The sequence below is a fragment of the Mesocricetus auratus genome, unplaced genomic scaffold (assembly GCF_017639785.1).
Source record: "Mesocricetus auratus isolate SY011 unplaced genomic scaffold, BCM_Maur_2.0 Super-Scaffold_100003, whole genome shotgun sequence".
In the NCBI taxonomy this organism is placed as follows: Eukaryota; Metazoa; Chordata; class Mammalia; order Rodentia; family Cricetidae; genus Mesocricetus; species Mesocricetus auratus.
The window spans coordinates 85,082,995-85,105,136 of NW_024429188.1; the positions used below are offsets into that span (position 1 = coordinate 85,082,995).

The following is a 22,142-nucleotide window of genomic DNA, read 5'->3' on the forward strand; positions in this document are numbered from 1 at the left end:
TGTGTAAAATGAGATTGCCCCTTCAAAGTATAGATAGGATGGCAAAAGCTGTGTAGAATTCAGTGAGACAATCAAACACTGTCAGAGTGATGAAAGAGTCTGTTTTACAAAACAAGGCCTAGCTTCTAATAGCTGATTCTGAAAGTAACTGAATTCACTGATGAAGATACAGAAAATAACTCTTGTCAAAATAATATACAGGATTCAGAAGTGGCAATAGGGGAAGAAACGAGAACTTTTTCAGACCAAGATTTCTAGAAAATCATCCTTCATTTCTTCTGGTAAGTCAATACCAAGAGTTACCAGAAATCAAGAGTCTGAAATGTCACACTGTTGATTTTTAAATGTGTGGTGTTTGTTTTGAGCCTAAGCTGGCAAAGGACTTGTGATGGTTGTCTCGCCTCAGTCTTCCAGAGCTCTGGGACCACACTCATGTTGTGGGTCTTAATTGCTTTCCTAGTCCTGTACCAAGACACCATGATCAAGGCAGCTTATAAAAGATAAGAGTTTTTATTGTAGCTCACAATTTTAGCGGGTTAACATCCATGATCATCATGGTGGGGAGTACGATAGCAGAAAGACATGTGTAACATTGGTACAGTAGTTTACACCTGATTCACAAGTGTGAGGCAGAGAGAAAGAACTAACTGGAAATGGTCCAGGCTTTTGAAACCTGAAAGCTGTCCCCACCAAGTGACACATCTTCAACAAGACAATGCCTTCTAATTTTTCCTGTGGTGGTTTGAATATTACCACTAAGCTCATGGAGAATGGCACTATTAGGAGGTGTGGCCTTGCTGGAGTAGGTATGGCCTTGTTGGAAGAAGTGTGGCATGCAATGGCTTTGAGGTTACAAATGCTCAAGCCAGACCCAGTGTCACACTCTCTTCCTGTTGCCTGCCAATTCCAGATGTAGAACTCTAGTCTTTCTTCTACCAGCACTGTCTGCCTAAGTGCCTCCATGCTTCCCACCATGACAATGGTAAACCTCTGAACTATGAGCCAGCTCCCAGTGAAATGCTCTGCTTTATAAGAGTGACTGTGTTCCTGGGGTCTCTTCACAGTCAGTTCCAATAACTGGGGATTAGGCATTTAAATGTATGAGCCTATGGGTGCCCCTCTCACTCTAAATACCATACTTAGTTATCATATTTCATAATAATGAAAATAATTTTAAATTCTGTTGAGAACAGGGATTTCATTTTAGTATTTTTCCTTCAATTTAAATTTGGCAGTTTGGTTCACTTTTTTATCATTTTTTATTTTAATTTTAAATAGCTTGTTTTACATGTCAATCTCAGTTCCCTCTCCCTCCCCTCCTCCTGCACTCCCCTTCCCCCCCTACCCTCCCACCCTATTGCCAAATCCTTCCATATAGGGGATATCTAGAATCTGTCATTTTACTCTGGGTAGGGTCCAGGCACTTCCCTAAGAGTCCAGGCTGAGAGAGCATCCCTCTTTGTGCTATAGGCACACGAAGACTGTTAGGAGAAGAAAATGGTAAAGTTGCTTGCCACACAAGCCTAGGCAACCCAGTTGGATCCCTGGGACCCTTGTAGAAGTGGGAGGAAAAAGTAGACTCATACAAAGTTGGTTTCTGACTTTCAAATGCACACCATGGCACATAACCCACACATACCGTAGACACATAAACCCAAATGTTACAAGTACTTATTTCTTAAGTATTTGCTCTTTTCTTACAATTATTTATTTCTTTTCTTAAATTTAGGAATCTTCTAGTACCTAATTTGACATAAATAATTTCTTAAGGATACAACAGATAGAAATCACAGCCCTGCTCATGCTCCTGATACACTGTACCACTGAGCTACAACCCAAGCCCAGAAAATACTACTTGCACAAGCATTTATGAAACTATTGGAAACTCTGTTCAAAGGATCTTCATGAGATGTGCCTCAATCTTGTTTTTCCTGATTACTCATTTTCTCCCAACACTGGTCACTTTTTTTTAAGTTGTGTATGTGTAATATACTTTGTGCTAGTACCTTACTCATATTTACCAATTTATCACAGCATTTAACAGTGATGTAGCAGTACATGGTAATGCCAAATATAAGGATGTTTTCCTTGCTAAGCAGCATATACTAGTTTAAAGCTTACTTTCTTAGCACAGTCAATATGATGGTATTTATTTAATCTGGACATCACAGACATTTGTCAAAGTTTTCATTATTTCCTTTTTGGTGATTCACTATACAGTCCTTTGGTTTAAAAACTGAAAAGATATTTATTTGAACTGCATCAAACAAACTCTTTGATTTGTAAATACCATACTTTCCACTTTCTTTGTTTTTCTCCTTAGAATTAAGTAGGTTTTTTTTTATTGAAAGGTAGCTTTTTAATGACCACTGGGAAAGAAAATAATCAAAAATAGAATTTTTTCTTTGATATTAAGAAGTTCTGTTAGAAAACATTATTAAATACTCTTATCACTCTTGGGCAAGTGGAAGTTGTTAAGTTGGTAGAGTACTTAACATGCATAAAGAGATGGGTTCAGTCCCCGGTACAATATAATACCAGATGTTGTGGCATGTGTCTTTAATTATAGCACTTGAGGTGGAAGTAGGAATTTCAGAAGTTCAAGGTGAACTTGAATACATAGTTTCTGGCCAGCATAAACTCCTTACCCCTCCCAAAAAAAGCTTCTCATCTCAATTATAAAGTCACATAGTTTGTTTCATTATTAAAATTCACAAGACGGATAGTTTTCCATATTTGTTTTATTACATGTGTATTATGTCTTTTTGCAAGAGATGTGGTATATCAGACATGTCTTTAAATTACATCTGGTAACTAGTATATAAAAGGTAGTCATAGTATAATTCTAGGAGAAAGACAGATAGAAATGATCTTGAAGCAATGTGTGATAGTACAAGCCTACTCAAGCATTCATGAAAATCTGATCATCTAGGCTAACCTATTCTATATAGTTAGACCCTGCCTCAAAAAAGAATGAAAGGGTGGAAGGAAGGAAGGAAGGAAGGGAGGGAGGGAGGGAGGGAGAGAGGGAGGGAGGGAGGGAGGAAGAAAGAAAGGAAGGAAGGAAGGAACAAACGAACGAACACAGGATGGACATACTTTGAAAATTACCCTTATGATTTAATGAAACCATGGACAATCTGTCTCATTTGTATTATGTAATTGGGCTCCTCTGTAGATGAGACATGACAGCAGTGAAGATCGATCAGGGTGGAATGGAAACCAGTCTGAAGAGAGACAACCAGAAATACAAGGAAATCAAGTTTCCTTCAGGAGATTTCATGACCACTCCCAGTCTCGTGGCCGCCCCATTAACAGATCTTATGGCCACCACTCCAGATCTCCTAGCCCGTTCAGGAGAGCTCCTGTCCACTCAAATAGACTACATCATGATAGACCACATCATGACCACTTAGATATGCCATATCATGACCACTCAGACAGACCCCATCTTGACCACTTGGATAGACCTCAAGATGATCACTCAGATAGACCCCATCATGACCATGCAGGTAGACCATATCATGACCACTCATATAGACCCCATCATGACTACTCAGATAGATCTTATCATGACCACTCCAATAGACCATATCATAACCACTCAGATAGACCCCATCATGACCACTTAGGTAGACTCCAGCATGACCATGCAGGTAGACCCATTGTTGACGACTTAGGTAGACTCCAGCATGACCATGCAGGTAGACCCATTGTTGACCACTTAGATAGACCCCATCATGACCACTTAGTTAGACCCCATCATGACCACTCAGATAGACCACATCAAGACCACGCATATAGACCCCATCTTGTCCACATAAGAAGAGCTCATCGTAGCCATGCAAGGCTAGCTCACCGTGGCCAGAGAGGGAGAGATCATCTTAATCACACAGGTCTGGCTCTTCCCAACCATTCAGAGAGAGCTCATCTTAGCCACAGAGGGAGAGCTCATCGTGGCCAAAGAGGAAGAGGTCGTTCTAGCCCTACAGGGCTAATTCGTCGCAACCGTGCTGAGAGAGTTAATAATGACCACTTAAGGAGACTTCATCAAGGCCGTGTAGGGAGAGCTCATAACAACAATACATGGAGATCTCGCAGAAATGAAGAGAGGTACCGTGGTCAGAGAGGAAGATTTGGAAGAAACCAAACATCACCAGAATCTGACCCTGAAATTGACAGGTAAAAGCAAAATCAGTGATTTATTAATGTTAGTACAATGTTTTGAAGCATACGTAAATGTCTAAGCATGCTTTCTATTCTTTATCTTAATATCTAAATAATGTATTTTCCTAATTCAGAAATAGTTCCAATTCAGATTATTCCAGTTATGTGGCTCATGGTATCAACTGACATGTATGTGTAGTACCTAAGTTTGCTTTCCAGTTTCTCATCTTTCCTCTGAGGCCTACCCAATAAACAATGTTGTTCACTTAGTAGCTAGTTAGTTCTTTTGCATCTTTCAAACTGGTAGACAAAGTAATGTACCAACAAATTATGCAAAATTGATAAAACATAACTAATGGTAATGAATTTTTTCCTTCCTTAATCTCATTCTTAAGGAGTTCTAAAAGTCTTTAGCAAATAATATATATGTATATGCTTGTTGTTGTTATGCCCAAGGCCTTGTACATGTTAAGCAAATTATTTCCCTTGAGCCACAACCTCAGCTGAGTAAATGTGCCTTTGAGTAGCTCATTTCCTCCAAGTCCACTGTCTAAAGTATGTGCCCTCTTTAGCACTAAGGTCCTACCTTCAAATTATGCAAGGCAAACAAGGGCAACAGCCATTGCCTACACTGTTTTGGGAGTCTCTTTTACTCCCATGACCAAAACTGAAAACCCTGGGTTTTTATTAGGTTGTCTATGATCTTTGTGGGGACCACTGGCACTTAAAATAGCATAAATTCTTTTGAATTACATACATATTTTAAACATGTTTATGTATATTTTAAATATATATACTTCATGTGATCAAAATTACTATGCTTTGCTGTGACTTGGTTAAACATTCTTAGTGTTAATTATTGTTCCATCCTTCGTCCTCTGTATTTCTTCCCTTCTTTCCAGTTAAATCCCCAACCTGTTTTCTCATTTTCCCTTTCACAGCACCAGTGTCCTACTCTATTCTTCTAGAGTACCTCTTCCTCCCACTGTGGTCCCTTTGTTTTTTCCTGGCTTCTGAGGTTACTCCAGGTTATATATTCTCATCTAAGGATTCAGAGTGTCCACAAAAATAGCGAACATGCAGCGTTTGTCTTTCTGGGTCTGGGTTACCCACTTGGCATATTTCCTAGTCACATCCATTTACTTACAAGTTGCCTAGATGCAGCATGTAGCTAATAACTGGTTTTTTCTATATTTCAATATCATAAAGAGAATTAATTTGAAATGTCTCCTTAAAAATCTTAGATAGGGGGCTAGAGAGATAGCTAAGAATTTAGAGTACTTGATGTACTAACATAAAGACAAGAGTTCAGGTCCCAGAACCCACATAACAAACCATGTGTCCTACATGTTTTGTAGTCCAGTTGCTGAAATGGGGAGAGACAAGACTATTCACTGGGGCTTGCTGACTTCCAGACTAGCCAAGAAAATGCAAGCCCCAGTATCAGGGAAAAACCTGCCTCAAAACAATAGGTAGAAAGTGATTGTAGAGAATACTTGTTGCCCTCTTCTGGCATCTCCATGTGTATATACATACATACATACATGCATACATACATACATACATACATACATACATACATACATACACAAAAAATTAAATAAATCATTCACAAATGTTAAATAATCTGTCAGGCATCTGTTTTAGTAAAAATTATTTTTCTGAATTTTTACCCTTTATAATGAATACTAGAACTTCTACAATAAGAGAACAGACTGAATACTTACTGGCTCAGGAACGGCAGAGAAATGAGATAATTAATCTGAATGGAGGGGTAAGTGCAATGCTTTCTACTTTCTACCTCAAATGTCTGTGTAGTTGTATGTATCATTTTCATTTCACTATGATTTCCTTTTGTATCTTTTTGGCTTCTTTGAAAATTTGGCGTTTCTTTATATTAATGATTATTTTCATGAGTTTAAAATCAAATTAACAATACCAATGTATAAAGAAGCCATATATCATTATATATGCTTACAAAAATTGTTGCCAGTCTTCTAGTAAAATTTCTTTTAAGTTTCCTGCAAGGTGTTAGACACCTAAGATCCTAGCATTCAGGAAGGTCAGACACAAAGGGCATAAATTCAAGACAGTCCTGTGCTTCACTGCAAGATCCTGTCTGAAATGAACATAGCTCAGTTAGAAGAGTGTCTTTGCCAGGCATGGACTAGTCACTGTGTCTGTTCACCTACCCTGAATAAACTCACACTGCATAAACTCAAGCATGGCAGCACACACCTGTAATTCCAGCCTTAATTCCTATTGACCCTGCCTCTGCCCACTAAGTGCAAGGCTAACAGGTAGGTGCCATCATGACCAGTGTCAGGTCCTCCTTCCCTACCTCCAGCCCTACCACCACCTAGGACCTCTGATAAACAGCCTATTTAGTTGTGGGCTAATCTGGGCCAACTAATATTTGTATGAATTGGTTATTTATGCTCTCTTCTGTTTAGTTGCTATCACTTACAAAGTAATTATAAGAACAAGAGACATGAGTTGATGTTTCAGAGCATTTAATTTTTTCCCATATCTTTATTTAACTTTTTACACATGTCACTTTCAGTTCCCTCTCCCTCCCCTCCTCTCCCAACCCCCAATCCTTCCAACACCTCACCCTCACTCCATCCTCCTTCCACTCACCAGGGAGGGCAAGGGCCTCCATGAGGGATTTCCAGAGTCCATCACATCATCCCGGTAATGACCCAGGTTCTTTTCCATGTGTTCAGGCTGAGATAGCATCCCTCCACGTGGCATGGGCTCCCAGAGTAACTCTGTATGCCAGGAATAAATACTGCTCCACTCTCCAAGGTCGCACAGAGTGCCAAGGCCTCTTCTCTCAGTGGGAGGGTCTCTGGATCAGTCCCTTGCTGCCCCCCCAATCATCAGTCTGGGATTCATGTGATGCCCCTTGTTTAGGTCAGCTGTCACTATGGGCCTCCCCAGCCTGATTCAGATTCCCTTGGTCATCACTTCACTTTGCAAGTGGGTTCCAGGATTTCAATTCGGATCACAGCTGTGGGTGTCTGCCTCCATCTCCTTCAGTCACTGGATGAGAGTTCTAGGATGACATAAGGCAGTCATCATTCTCACCATCATGGGAGGGCATTTAGGGTAGCCTTAATGCCAGTTGGTGTCATTTCTATAGATCTGTGAAGATCTCACTAGTGCCAGATCTCTACTCCAACTAATAATGGCTCCCTTTTTTATAGTATCTCCCATCAGTTTCTCCTCTTTTCTTACTCTGGCTCAACCTTCCTGCTCTCCCATGTTGTCCTCTCTCCTCCTCTTCTATTCCTCTCTTTCTTCCATCTCCTTCTGCCTCCCCTTCTCCCCCTACCCAATCTAATTACAAGATTGCATCACATAACCCTTCTCTGGGTTATCATGCATATCTCTTTTTGGGTCCTCCCTGCACCCCAGACACTCTGGCAGTGGGATTGTTGGCTGGAAATGTACCCCATGTTTTAATTGGATCCTTTGGTGTTTTGGAGACTTGCTTCTTGGGTTCTTTGTAAATTTTGGAGATCAGTCCTCTGTCAGATGTGGGGTTTGTGAATATCTTTTCCCATTCTGTGGACTGCCTTTTTGTCTTGTTGACTGTGTCCTTTACCCTGCAGAAGCTTCTTAGTTTCAGGAGGTCCCATTTATTAATTGTTGATCTCAGTGTCTGTGCTACTGGTGTTATGTTCAGGAAGCTGTCTCCTGTACCAATTCATTCAAGGGTACTTCCCACTTTCTCCTCTAAGAGATTCAGTGTGGCTGAATTGATGTTGAGGTCTTTGATCCATTTGGACTAAAGTTTTGTGCATGGTGATAGATATGGATCTACCTTTTGTCTTTTACATTCCAACATCCAGTTATGCCAGCACCATTTGTTGAAGATGCTTTCTTTTTTTCCATTGCATAGTTTTAGATTCTTTGTCAGATAGTTTATGTAGTGGATTGCATTGATGGGTTTTCATATGTTGAACCATCTCTGCATCCCTGTGATGAAGCCTACTTGATCATGGTGGATGATTTTTCTTATGTGTTCTTGGATTTGATTTGTTAGTATTTTATTGAGTATTTTTGCATCAATGTTCATGAGGGAGATTGGTCTGTAATTCCCTATCTTGTTTGTGTCTTTGTGTGGTTTGGCTACTAATGTAATTGTAGCTTCATAAAAAGAATTTGGCAGTGATCCTTCTGCTTCTATTGTGTGGAACAATTTGTAGAGTATTGGTATTACCTCTTCCTTGAATTTTTGGTAGAATTCTACACTGAAACCAACTGGCCCTGGACTTTTCTTGGTTGGGAGACTTTTTATGGCTGATTCTATTTCTTTTGCGGATGTAGATCTGCTTAAATTGTTTATCTCTTCTTGATTTAATTTTGGTAAGTGATAATCTATCCAGAAAAATCATCCATTTCCTTCAAATTTTCCAATTTAGTGGAGTACAGATTTTTGAAGTATGACCTGATGATTCTTTAAATTTCCCCAGTGTCTGTTGTTATGTCCCCATTTTCATTTCTGCCTTTGTTAATTAGCATGTTCTCTCTCTGTCTTTTGGTTAGGTTTAATAGAGGTTTGTCTATCTTGTGATTTTCTCAAAGAATCAACTTTTTGTTTCATTGATTCTTTGTATTGTTTTCTTTGTTTCTACTTTATTGATTTCAGCTGTCAATTTAATTATTTCCTGGTGTCTACTCCTCCTGGGTGAGTTTGCCTCTTTTTGTTCTAGAGCTTTCAGGTGTTCTGTTAATTTTCTAGTGTGGCAATTTCTTCATGTGGGCACTTAGTGCTATGAATTGTCCTCTTAGAACTGCTTTCAAAGTATCCCAAAGGTTTGGGAATGTTGTGCCTTCGTTTTCACTGAATTCTAGGAAGTCTTTTATTTCTCTCTTTATTTCTTCCTTTACCCAGGGGTGATGCAATTAAGCATTGTTCAGTTTCCATGAGTTTGTGAGGTTTCTGCAGTCTGTGTTGACGGTGAATTCTAGTATTAAGCCGTGGTGGTCTGAAAGGGGACAGGGGGTTATTCCAATTTTTTTTGTATCTGTTGAGGTTTGCTTTACTGCCAAGAATGTGGTCGATTTTAGAGAAGGTTCCGTGTGGTGCTGAGAAGAAAGTATATTCTTTTATGTTTTGGCGGAATGTTCTATAAATGTCTGTTAAACCCAATTGGGTGATAACTATGTTAATTCCTTTGTTTCTTTGTTAATTTTCTGTCTGGTGGAACTATCCAGTGGTGAGAGTGGGGTGTTGAAGTCTCCCATTATAAGTGTGTGGGGTGTTTTTTCTTTTTTGTTTTTTCCAATATTATTCCCTTTTTTGTTTTAATTTTAAATAGTTTGTTTTACATGTCAATCCCAGTCCCATCTTCTTCCCCTCCTCCCACACCCCGGACCATCTCCCCGCCCCATCCTCCCATCCTATCTCCATTTCCTTCCACATAGGGGATATATAGAGTCTGTCATTTCACTCAGGGCAGGGTCCAGGCACTCCCCCTAAGAGTCCAGCCTTTTAGAGCATCCCTCTTTGTGTTATGGACACACGATGTCTGTTTGTATGCCAGGGATAAACACTGATCCACTGCCCAAAGCCCCATGGGTTGCCCAGGGCTCTTCACTGACTCTCACATTCAGGGGGTCTGGATCAGTCCCATACTGGCCTCCCAGCAGTCAGTCTGGGGTCCAAGAGCTCTCCCCTGTTCAGATCAGCTGTCTCGGCTGATTTTGCCAGCCCACTCTTTGCCAATTTGCTCATTGCTCCTCTCTCTGTCACTGGGTTCATTGGGTTCAGTTCAGTGTTTAACTGTGGGTGTTTGCCTCTGTTTCCTTCAGTCACTGGATGAAGGCTCCAGGATGGTTATAGACATCAAGTTCATTTTCAGGAATGGTCATTCGAGGTGGTCTCTCCACTATTGCCTAGCTTGCCGATTGGTGTCATCCCTTTAGATCACTAGAGGTCTCACTGTTGCCAGATCTGTCTTCTAACCTATGATTCCCTCTTCCCCCCTATTATATCCCCCACTCAACCCTCCTGTTCTCCCATGTCCTACTCTCTCTTCCCCTCTCCCCCTCTCTTCTTCCCAGCTCCCACTCCCCCCCACCCCTGGTCATGTTCCCAATCTGTTCAGAAGATCTTGCCTCATTCCTCTTCTCTGGGGTACCGTGGGGTACCATATCTGCGAATTTCAAGATTCCATTGCTTTTTTTTCTTCTGAGTAACACTCCATTGTGTAAATGTAGCACATTTTCTCTATTCACTCTTCAGTTGAGAGGCATCCAGGTTGCTTCCAGGTTCTGGCTATTACAATTAATGCTGCTATGAACATAGTGGAGCAGATACCCTTGTTGTATGAAGGTGCATCTTTTTGGATATATGCCTAAGAGTGGAATTGCTGGGTTGTTCAGGAAGTGGTCTCCTATACCAACTCGTTGAAGAGTATTTCTCACTTTCTCTTCTAAGATTTACAGTGTGGTTGGATTTATGTTGAGATCTTTGATCCATTGGGCCTTAAGTTTTGTACAAAGCAATAAACATGGATCTATCTGCAGTCTTCTGCATACCAATACCTACTTATGCCAGCACCATTTGTTGAAGATGCTTTCTTTTTTCCATTATATAGTTTTAGCTTCTTTGTCAAAAATCAAGTGTTCATATATGTGTAGGTTAAAATCAGGGTTTTCAATTCAGTTCCATTGGTATACCTGTCTATTTTTGTGCCAATACCAAGGTGTTTTCAGGACTATACCTCTATAATAGAGCTTGAAGTCAGGTATGGTGATGCCTCCTGAAGTTCCTTTATTGTATAGGGTTGTTTTGGCTATCCTGGGTCTTTTGTTTTTCCATATAAAGTTGATTATTGTTCTTTCCAGGTCTGTGAAGAATTGTGCCGGAATTTTGATAGGGATTTCATTGAATCTGTAGACTGCTTTTGGCAGGATTGCCATTTTTATTATGTTGATCCTACCAATCCAAGAGCATGGGAAATCTTTCCAGTTTCTGGTATCTTCTTGGATTTCTTTCTTTAGGGACTCAAAGTTCTTGATATACAGGTCTTTCACTTCTTTGGTTAATATTATCCCCATGTATTTGATGCTGTTTATGGCTATTGTAAAGGGTGATGTTTCTTTGATTTCTTTCTCAGCCACTTCATCATCTGTATATAATAAGGCCACTGATTTTTTTGAGTTAACCTTGTATCCTGTCACTTTGCTGAAGGTGTTTAATAGCTCTAGGAGTTCTCTTGTGGAGTTTTTCTGGTTACATATGTAAACTATCATACCATCTGCAAATAGTGAAAGCTTGACTTCTTCTTTTCTATTTGTATCCCCTTGATCTCCTTTTGTTGTCTTATTGCTCTAGCTAGAACATAAAGTAGAATAGTGAAGAGATATGGAGAGTGGACAGCCTTGCCTTGTTCCTGATTTTAGAGGAATTGCTTTGAGTTTCTCTCCATTTAGTTTGATGTTAGCTATTGGTTTACTATATATTGCTTTTATTATGTTCAAGTATGTTCCTGTTATTCCTGATCTCTCTAGGACCTTTATCATGAAGTGGTGCTGGATTTTGTCAAAGGCTTTTTCAGCATCTAGTGAGATGATCATGTGGTTTTTCTTTAACAGTTTGTTTATATGGTGGATTGCATTGATAGATTTTCTAATGTTGAAACATCCCTGCATTCCTGGGATGAAGCCTACTTGATCATGGTGGATGATTTTTCTGATGTGTTCTTGAATCCAATCTGCTAGTAATTTTTTGAGTATTTTTGCATCAATGTTCATGAAGGAAACTGGTCTATAGTTCTCTTTCTTAGTTGTGTCTTTGTGTGGCTTGTGTACCAAGGTAATTGTAGCCTCGTCAAAAGAGTTTGTCAGTGAGCCTCCCACTTCTATTGTTTGGAATTCTTTAAGGAGTATTGGAATTAGCTCTTCTTCGAATTTCTGGTAGAATTCTGCACTGAAGCCATCTGGGCCTGGAATTTTTTTTGGTTGGGAGACTTTTGATGACTGATTCTATTTCATTAAGGGTTATAGGTCTGTTTATATTGTTTATCTGTTCTTGATTAGTTTTGGCAAGTGATATCTATCCAGGAAACTGTCCATTTCCTTTAAATTTTTGAATTTTGTGGAGTACAGATTTTCAAAGTATGCCCTGATGATTCTTTGGATTTCTTCAGTGTCCGTCGTTATGTCCCCCTTTTCATTTCTGATTTGCTAATTAGCATTCTCTCTCTCTCTGTCTTTTGGTTAGTTTGGACAGAGGTTTGTCAATTTTGTTGATTTTCTCAAAGAACAAATTCTTTGTTTCATTGATTCTTCACAATGTTTTCCTTGTTTCTACTTGATTAATTTCAGCCCTCAATTTGATTATTTCCTGGCGTCTGCTCCACCTGGGCGAGTTTGTTTCTTTTTGTTCTAGAGCATTCAGCTGTGCTATTTTCTAGTGTGACTGATCCCAGTTTCTTCATGTGGGCACTTAGTGCTGTGAACTTTCCTCTCAGCATTGCTTTCAGAGTGTCCCATAAGTTTGGGTATGTTGTGTCTTCATTCTCATTGAATTCCAGGAAGTCTTTAATTTCTTTTTTTATTTCTTCCTTTACCCAGGGATGGTGCAATTGTGCATTGTTCAATTTCCATGAGTTTGTAGGATTTCTGAGATTTGTGTTATTGTTGAATTCTAATTTTAATCCATGATGGTCTGCTAAGATACAGGGTGTTATTCCAATTTTTTTGGACCTGTGGAGGTTTGCTATGTTTCCTATTATGTGGTCAATTTTAGAGAGGTTCCATGTGGCACCAAGAAGAAGGTATATCCCTTTGTGTTTGGGTGGAATGTTCTATAGATGTCTGTTAAACCCTGTTGTGTCATAACTTCTATTAGTTCTTTTATTTCTTTGTTAAGTTTCTATCTGGAGGTCCTGTCTAGCAGTGAGAGCGGAGTGTTGAAGTCTCCTAATGCTAGTGTGTGAGATTTTATGTGCGATTTGAACTTTAGTAATATGTTTTTTTCACGAATGTGGATGCCTTTGTATTGGGGCATAGATGTTCAAAATTGAGATTTCATCTTGATGGACTTTGACTTTGATGAATATGAAATGTCCTTCTTCATCTCTTTTGAATGATTTTAATTTGAAGTCTAGTTTTTTAGATATTAGGATTGCTATACCTGCTTGTTTCTTGGGTCCGTTTGATTGGAAAATCTTTTCCCAACACTTTATTCTGAGGTAATGTCTGTCTTTGACTTTGAGATGTGTTTCTTGTATGTAGCAGAAAGATGGGTTCTTTTTCGTATCCATTCTGCTAGTCTGTGTCTTTTTATAGGCAAGTAGAGACCGATGACATTGAGGAATATTAATGACCATTGATTGATGATTCTTGTTTGTGCTTGATTTATTGGTAGTGGGGTTATTTTGTGTAGGTTCTCCTCCCTTTTTCTTTTGGTGTTTGGTACAGTGGGATTATCTATTGCCTGTGTCTTTGTTAGTGTAGTTATCTTCATTGGGTCTAGGTTTTCCTTCTAGCACTTTCTGTAGAGCTGGATTCATGGATACATATTGTTTAAATCAGGCTTTGTCATGGAATATTTTGTTTTTTCCATCTATGGTAATTGAAAGCTTTTCTGGATATAGTAGTCTGGGCTGGCATCCTTGTTCCTTTAGTGTTTGTAGGACATCTGTCCAGGATTTCTGGCTTTCATCGTTTCCATGGAGAAGTCAGGTATAATTTGGTTAGGTGTGCCTTTATATGTTACTTGGTATTTTTATTTAGCTGCTCTTAATATTTTCTCTTTATTCTGTAGTTTTGATGTTTTGATTATTATATGGCGAGGTGACTTGTTTTTCTGGTCCAGCCTATTTGGTGTTCTGTAAGATTCTTGTGTTTTCATAGGCATATCCTTCTTTAGGTTAGTGAAGTTTTCTTCTGTGATTTTGTTGAATATGTTTTCTATACCTTTGAGCTGTATTTCTTTGCCTTCTTCTATACCTATTATTTTCAGGTTTGGCTTCTTCACGTTGTCCCATATTTCCTGGATATTTTGTGTTAGGGACTTGTTTGTTTTGAGATTTTCTTTGGTAGATGACTGTATATCCTCTAATGTGTCTTCAACACTTGAGATTCTCTCTTCTATCACTTGTATTCTATTGGTGGTACTTGCATCTGTAGTTCCTGATCATTTACCCAGCTTTTCTCTTTCCAGCATCCCCTCATTCTGTGTTTTTTGTTTATTGTTGCTATTTCAGCTTTCAATCCTTCAACTGTTTGAGTTGTTTCCTTCATTTGTTTGGTTGTTTTCATTTCTTGGTAATCTTTAGATTCTTTTAGAGATTTGTTTATTTCTTGAATTTTCCCCCGTTTCATGGATTTTTTGTTTGTTTTTTCTTCTATTTCTTTAAGGGGTTTCCTCGTTTCCTCTTTGAGGTTCTCTATCATCTTCACAAAATAATTTTTAAGGTCTGTCTCCTCTGCTTTGTCTATGTAGCTCATTTCAGGTCTTGCTGTCGTTGGTTCTCTAGATTCTGGTGGAGTCATGTTGGTCTTTCTATTGCTGATTGTGCTCTTATTCTGTCTTCTTCCCATTTCTTCTTCCAGTGGGTGCAGGTGGGATCTTTCTGTCTCCACTGGTCTCCTTCCTTCCTGAAGCTGAAGCTCAGGACGCTGACACTGAAGCTGAAGCTAAAGCTTTGGTAGCCAGGGTTTGGGGACTAGAAGGGCTGACGTCTTTTCTGTGTGGGCTTTGACATTTTTGCATCTGTGTGCAGTATCAGAAATTTAGTGGTACACTTGTAAGGTCAGCAAGAGTGAAAGACAGAAAAGGGACTGCATGACTCTAGTTCAACAAACTAGAGAACCTGTGGTCCTCTTAGACATGAGTATTTACAGGCTGGAAAATCTTTCCCTTGTGGCCTGATATTAGCCATTGCTAACAGTTAACAGTCAGTGTTAGTATTTCTTGGTGTGTGCAGGGGAGGTGGTGGAAAGCATAGGGTAAGCAAGAATCTAGAAATGCAAGTTAATTTAGTTCTAGGAATTCATTCATTTTAGTTTGGGAATTGTGATGGTTAACCAAGGTGGGGAAGCTTTATAAGATGGCAAAGGCCAGAGCTAACAATATTAAGAACCAAGCAAAAGGAATATTCTCACTTAAATATTAAGAGTTGGAATTTAGATTAAAAAACAAAACACTTTGTGCTGAGTAGGGATGTCATTTCAATAATTGGTTTCAACTTTTTTCTTTTAGGTGACAGAAGAAGGCTATAGTTCTGATCATAGTGACAGAAGTTCTGACAGGTAACTTTAGATGGGCTTTGTACAGTTATTGAAAGGAAAATCTGAGAAATGACATTGAATATTGCATCCATCCCAGAGCCTTACAATCTGACTTTGAAAACTCCTTAACAAATTGCACAAATAATCCTAGTCAGAATCTGGAAAAGTCTTAATTATAACTTCCTGGCTTCATTTTATTTTTATTTGAGAATTTTGTATATATCATATTATGATGCTGTATCTTCAGTATCACAATTTTGCAAAATTATGATGCTGAAGGAATTGTCACTGGAAAATAAGTTGATTATTTTTCTTTATTTATATTTTAGGATGGGAAACTCTTATGTATAATAACAGGGTCTGATAGATGAAATTCAACACCCATTTTAGCAGCAATAGTAGCAAGGCTTAGCCTGTGATGGTTCAGAGAGGCAAGAATTCTGTGTTCCGTTATGCTTTATTAGATCTTAGTTGATATAGACCCCTGTAGCAAAATCAAGTCAAAATGCAAACATAAGCAAAACAGAAGTTTCTTAACATGACTCTCTGCTGTATGGATGGGAGGTAGTGATGGTCCCTACCACAACAACAGACTTGAACATGGCCAATTAAATTTTGTACTTAAAGATCATCCTCCTGAGACAAAGATGTGGGTAAATGCCTGCTCAGGTTGATGGTCAGGACAAAAAGAGAAAGCAAGAGCTGCATTCATTGCTTACCCTTCTCTTCATGGGGCAAAAATGGAAAACTCTTATAAGTGGCAATTACCTTTGAAGACATGCATTTCTCTCATAAATGGGTAACTTTTACTTTTTCATTTGGTTTCCACAGCTGCCCATGTGTCTTGTATTTCTCAAAATTATTAGTTGAATATAATGATTACAGAAAAGAGGGTAATTATGGATGGTATATTGTGGCCTCTTATAGTGGAATTTAGGAGTTGGCCTGTTTTTGTGGTATTTGTGGGTGGCTGTCAAAAACTCATTCGATAATGCTAGTGGAATTTATGCAAGTAGGAAGGAGAAAAATGCTGCTATACTATCTTTGAAATGGGTGTAACAAAAAAACATATGAAATAACTGAAAGTTGTAAGTAAGCACTTTTATATTCATAATTTAGGTTAGTCCTAAAATTCCTCTGTGGTAAAGTATTAGCATTTCCATATTATAGAATAATAGATTGAAACTGAAGAAATGGTAGTTGTTTTTTTCTGGCATTATTGTTGATCAGACCTAGGATCGTGTGCACCCAGGAAATAATAAGATTTACCACTGTGTCATGGAGGTCCAATCCAGCCAAGGAAGGTAGCTTTTTGTTTTTGTTTTTTAACTTTCCCAAATCATACAACTAGCAAAAGTGTGAAGGTACATTCAAATACAGTTTGTGTTTCTGCAAAATCTGTGGGACTGGGCAGTGGTGACAAACTCCAACACTAGGGAGGCAGAGGCAAGTGGATCTCTCTCTGAGTTAAAGGACAGCCTGGTTTACAGAGTGAGTTCCAGAACAGGCAGAGCAACACAGAGAAACTCTTTCTGGGACAGATGGGGCATGGAGGACACGGATGATGACAAACCTATGGGATTTTATTGTTGTGTATTGCCTTTCCACAACTACAAATACAAAGAAGATTTAGTTCTTGCAATGCTAGAATATTCACTTTCTTTTGTTGCTTAAACAAATACAATGGCTGTGGGCAGTAGATTCAATCTTAGGAAAAGGATAACCACAATTGGAACAAGAGTGGAAAGAGATTTATTATTGAACAAGTAAGTGATGTTTCTTACCGCTTGTCAGCCAGAGTCCATTCTTCAAAAACAAAACCTGAACTGCCCCACTCCCCCACTTGTAAATGCCAGTTCCAACTTCAACACACATCTCCACCCAAATCACCACCTCCTCACTGTCAATCACCCTGACTTTCACTTTTGACCTTGTCCTCTGTTTTCATTAGGCTAACCCAGGTACTTTGTGTTAGAGGAAAAACTTAAGAAAAAAGAAAAGACCAGAGAAAACACAACAGCAATTTTATGAGGACATTAACATTGAATGAATCAGTAGAGCACCTGTCTGGAATTACATAGCCCTGAGTTTTATGCTTAGCACTGCAAACGGAAGGTAGGAAGGCAACAAAGGAGGAAGAGATGTATGAAGAAAAGAAGGAGAAAGGAAACAATTGTAAATCTAATTATTCATTGAACTCTCATTCCCCCCACCAGACAAAAACAGTGTTTGGTCTACTTATAAAGCCTAATAGGAACAATATTTATATTGTTATAGTTGTTACAGAAAGTACCTTGTTTATATAGTTAATAACTCAAGTAATATCAAGACAACTATACAGCTTTGGACATTTGTTTTATTATAGTAAAGTGTGACTATATATGATGAACCTATTCCTTAATACTATTTTAGCTACCCATTAAGAAATCCCTCCTTGGATTGAAGATACAGTCCATTTGTTAGACTGCTTATCTAACATGTATGAATCTCTTGATTCATTCCCCAGAAGGAAGTAACACCAGGCTTATTGACCAATGCCTGTAATCCTAACACTCAGAAAATGGAAGCAAGAGTTTCCAAAGTTCAAGGTCATTTTCAACTATATAATGAAATTGAAGACAGTTGAGGCTACATGAGATGCTGTCTCCAAAAATGTTTCTTTTTGCTGTACTGTTCACTGACACAGAGAGCCAGTGTAAGACAAAAGATAAACCATACCCACTAGCAGTCATCCATCAGGTACTTTATGGAACACACCTTTGCAACATGGCACAACAAATGTTACAGGAATCAAAGATGGCTTTTGTATTAACTCCTATATATCTAGACTGCCCTTAAACTCAAGATCCTTCTGCTTCAGTCTCCTGGTTTGGGGGATTCTAGGTTTCCAATATCACGTTGACTTTTCATTCACTTTTTCACTCGGGATTCTCACAGAGAAGAGAATGGAATTCAGAGCTTCACACAGGCTAATCAAGTGTTCTGCCACTGTTCTGTACCCTTAGCCCTTCAGCTAACATTTTTGTAACATTTTTTTCTTTTTGTGTAAGTGTCAGGACCATTTTATGAGTTATAAAAAGACATAGTGACAGGGCACAGAAGTTGTAAATTTCAGCAGCTGCCAGGAGGAGAGGGAGATGGAGAAACAGAAGAGAGAAAGTCGTGTTTTTCAACATAAGTACCAAGAAAGCAAGCATATTCATTAGCTTCATGGAGAAGAATAGGCTTCAGACTGGCCAAATAGGCTTAGAATTTTAGCCATTATTCAAGTAGTAATAGAAATGGTGAAAGAGAATGTTACAAGGGAATGTTACACTTAGTTGGGACTCAGAAAAGTAGGTAGTCTTAGTGGTGAAGATAAGAAGCCACTGTTTTGTTTATGTTTTATAAGACAGTCTCATATAGCCAAGACTGGACTCAAACTCTATGTTGCCAAGGATGATCATGAACTCCTGATTGTTCTGCCTCTGCCTACTGAGTGCTGGGATTATAGGCATAACTTCTAATAATTTTACTAAGCTGCAGTTTTATATGCTATGTAGTTAAACTACACAGCTCTGTGGATTTTTGGTATATTAAGAGATGTGTTGTCTTCCCTGTAGTATGATTTTAGAACATTTTCATAGTCATCCCCCACAACTTCATAGTCTTTATGAGTCACTCACTCTTCATTCAGACCTATATTCTCCCCATCCTAGTCCAAGGTAATTACAATTGTATTTTCTTCCTACAGAAGTTGTATTTACCTCTGTTCCAAAATACATTATAATTAAAGAGGAGTAAAACTGGATTCCTATCTAGCAGGTGAAAACTCATCTAAAGATGTGAAGGACATTAATAATAGTAATAATACCTAAGTTTAAGAGTGTACTTCAGTGGTAAAACTCATACCTTCTTTTAGGCTTCGAGAAATTAGACTTACAATTAAGTTGAAGGCCTCAAAGTTGATCATTTGATTAGTGGCCACTATATCTAATTATTATTATGTTTTAATTGACAGTTTATGGAGACCTGAAGTTGATGCTGAATTCCTGAATGGTAGATACACCACAATTAAGACTTTTACACGTCACCCAATAGGAGTAAGAATGAGCTACAGTGTCGGAGCATGGAATAATCGGGTACATACAATGCAATTGCACAACTGTTTGCTCACTAGATGTTGAGGAAGCCATGTTTATTTTAGGTCAACTTGAAATATATAAGGTTATCTTTTACATATAAGAAACATGTGAATGTATTAATACACAAGAAATCTTTTTTCCTGTCTTCTGTGTTTGTGAAAAACAGGAAAGTTGGGAAAACAAGCTGACCTTAATTATTTAATTATATATGTACTTACATCTTGTCTGTCTGCCTGCCTGCCCCATCCCATGTGGTGTGGGTAGGGTGGCAGATGCAGATATCTGAAGATAGATGTAAAGGCATTAGTGAGACACCTGATGCAGGTGCTGGGAAATAAACTCAGATTCTAACTGCTGAACCATCTTTCCAAACGTTCCAACAAATCTCAGTCATGGCATGAATCAGCCCACTTACTCCTGTAGCTGCAGTAAGTCTCAATGTTATGCTCACAAAGGAAACGTCCTTGTTTACTTGAAGATGGAGGTTCTGTCCTGCCTGGTCCCACAGCCGATTTGTTTCAAGTAAACACACAGATGCTATATTAATTTTAAAACTGTTGGCCAGTGGCTAGGGCATCTTACTGGCTGGCTCTCTCTTAATTATTAACCCATAACTACTAATCTATGTATTTCTGCATGTCCTTATCTTACCAAAGAATGCCTGATGCATACTTTCTTCCCAGTCTCTACATGGTACGTCTTTCCACTACTTCTCTTGCCTCTTCTCCTAGCCTCACCTATTTTCCTGCCTCTAATCAGTGTTTTATTCATCAACCAATAAGAGAACCATATACAGAAGGACACCCCCCATCATTTACTAGAGTATGTACTAAAGCAAATAAGCAATCTAATTCATGTTTAAAGACTTTTATAAGGGATTGAAACTGAAAGAATTGTCTGCCATTCCTCACTTAGTAATCAGCTGAAATAATCAAGGTATACCATTCCATCTGTGTTCTGATTATATTGTGCATAGAAGTATGTACCTCATAAATAAGCCACGATACTGTAGGAATTGAGAGATCAAGGACATGCTGAACTACATATCAAAACTCTGTCTTAGAAAAACAAAGAAAAGAAAAATGTGTCTATGTGTGTCCATGTGTGTGTTTCCTAGGTGGAAAACAAAAAAACAAACAATCTCTGTCTCAGAACAGTACTAACCCTGTTTCTTACTTAGGCTTTGAGATGATGTTGAAAATGATATGTCTGAAAGATGAGGAAAGAAACTTGGGCTTTGTGGCCATGTGTATAAACTGAAAGTGGAATTAAGTCTGACTTGGCAGTCTTTGAGGTATTCCAGTCAGCTGTAGACCAGTAAGACCCACAGGAAGTTGCTTGTACCTAGGACTGCTCTCCTCTAATAGATTGTCAAACCCTGGATTATGAGGCAGACTCTTGAATCCCAGCATGTAGAATTAAGTCTGCCCTTTATTCAACTGGGAAAGCATATTGCTACTTGGTCTTTGTGGTAATATGCCTTTCCATACTCTTCCTTTAAAGCTTTAGCATAGATGGTCTAACTAGAGACCTCCTTTCCTCCCCCCCTCCTCCTTTTTTTTAACAAAGGGTCACACATAGCCCAGGCTGACTCCTAACTCAGTATTGTAGCAGAGGTTGACTTTGAATTCCTGACCTTCCTGGCCTGACCTCCCAAAGGCTGGAAATATAGGTGTGTGCCACCATGACTGGCTCCCTAGTCTATTTTTAATAACCAAGGGCAAGAGTGTTTTATTAAACTGCTAAGTTCCCAAACTTAAAGCTTTTTGTCTCTTTCACAGACTAACCTGTCGCTCCACACTAGATTCACCATACTGAGGTCTTTGAGACGTGCCAGATTGAACAGTATGAACAATAGACAAGGAAGACAGGGAGACTGAACTGTTCTTTCCTGTCAAGGGGTTGCTGCTAATTGCACTGAACCATACTTAGGAGCATAAGTATATTCTTAGAATGTTAGACTCTAGACTGTTATTATTGAAATACTTTCTTAGGTAGGGTGTGATGTCACGATTTTGTTGATACTAAACACTTGGAAGAAAAATTGTTTAGCACCGTTTGTATAAGAGAATAAGGAGATGAGCAAAAAGAAAGCTCGTTTAAGTGGGTTATTTTAGGAAACTAGCTGTCTTTAGAAATATATGGGTTTTTTTCAATGTGAGAGAAAAGTATAATTTACTGTAGTCCTTAAGCTCTGCAACCTATACAACTGATAATAAAGTTTTCTCCACAAAACCAATCCCTGTAAGTAACTTTAACTACGGTATTACTGTAATAGTAAACTTTTATACTGTTACATTTTATAGAAATTTGTACTGTAGCATAAAATGAAGTGTAACATCTTCTGTTGTTGACTTTGTAAACACATGAAAAATAATAAAGAGTGTGAGCATTGTTATTTATTTACTTATCTTCTTTCAGTGCTAGGACCTTGGGAGTATGAGACAGCTCAGCAGGTAAAGGCACTTGCCACCAAGCCTGATCCACCTGAGATCATCCCTTTGTCTCACATACTAGAAAGAGAGAACTGACTTCTACAAGTTGTCATCTAACCTCTTCCATATGTATGCATATACACACATACACAAAACAAAA

The 22,142-nt window shown here is 38.6% G+C and overlaps 1 protein-coding gene across 1 annotated transcript; it reads left to right on the forward strand.

Moving 5' to 3' along the window:
* The first annotated feature begins 201 nt into the window (after window positions 1-201).
* On the forward strand, window positions 202-21,932 carry LOC101830756 (uncharacterized protein C2orf16-like). Its single transcript, XM_040744531.1, has 6 exons — window positions 202-281; window positions 3,179-4,182; window positions 5,860-5,941; window positions 15,395-15,444; window positions 19,424-19,544; window positions 21,329-21,932. The coding sequence occupies exons 2-6, from the start codon at window positions 3,179-3,181 to the stop codon at window positions 21,425-21,427; spliced, it is 1,356 nt and encodes a 451-aa protein (XP_040600465.1). The 5' UTR covers window positions 202-281; the 3' UTR covers window positions 21,428-21,932.
* The last annotated feature ends 210 nt before the right edge of the window (window positions 21,933-22,142 follow it).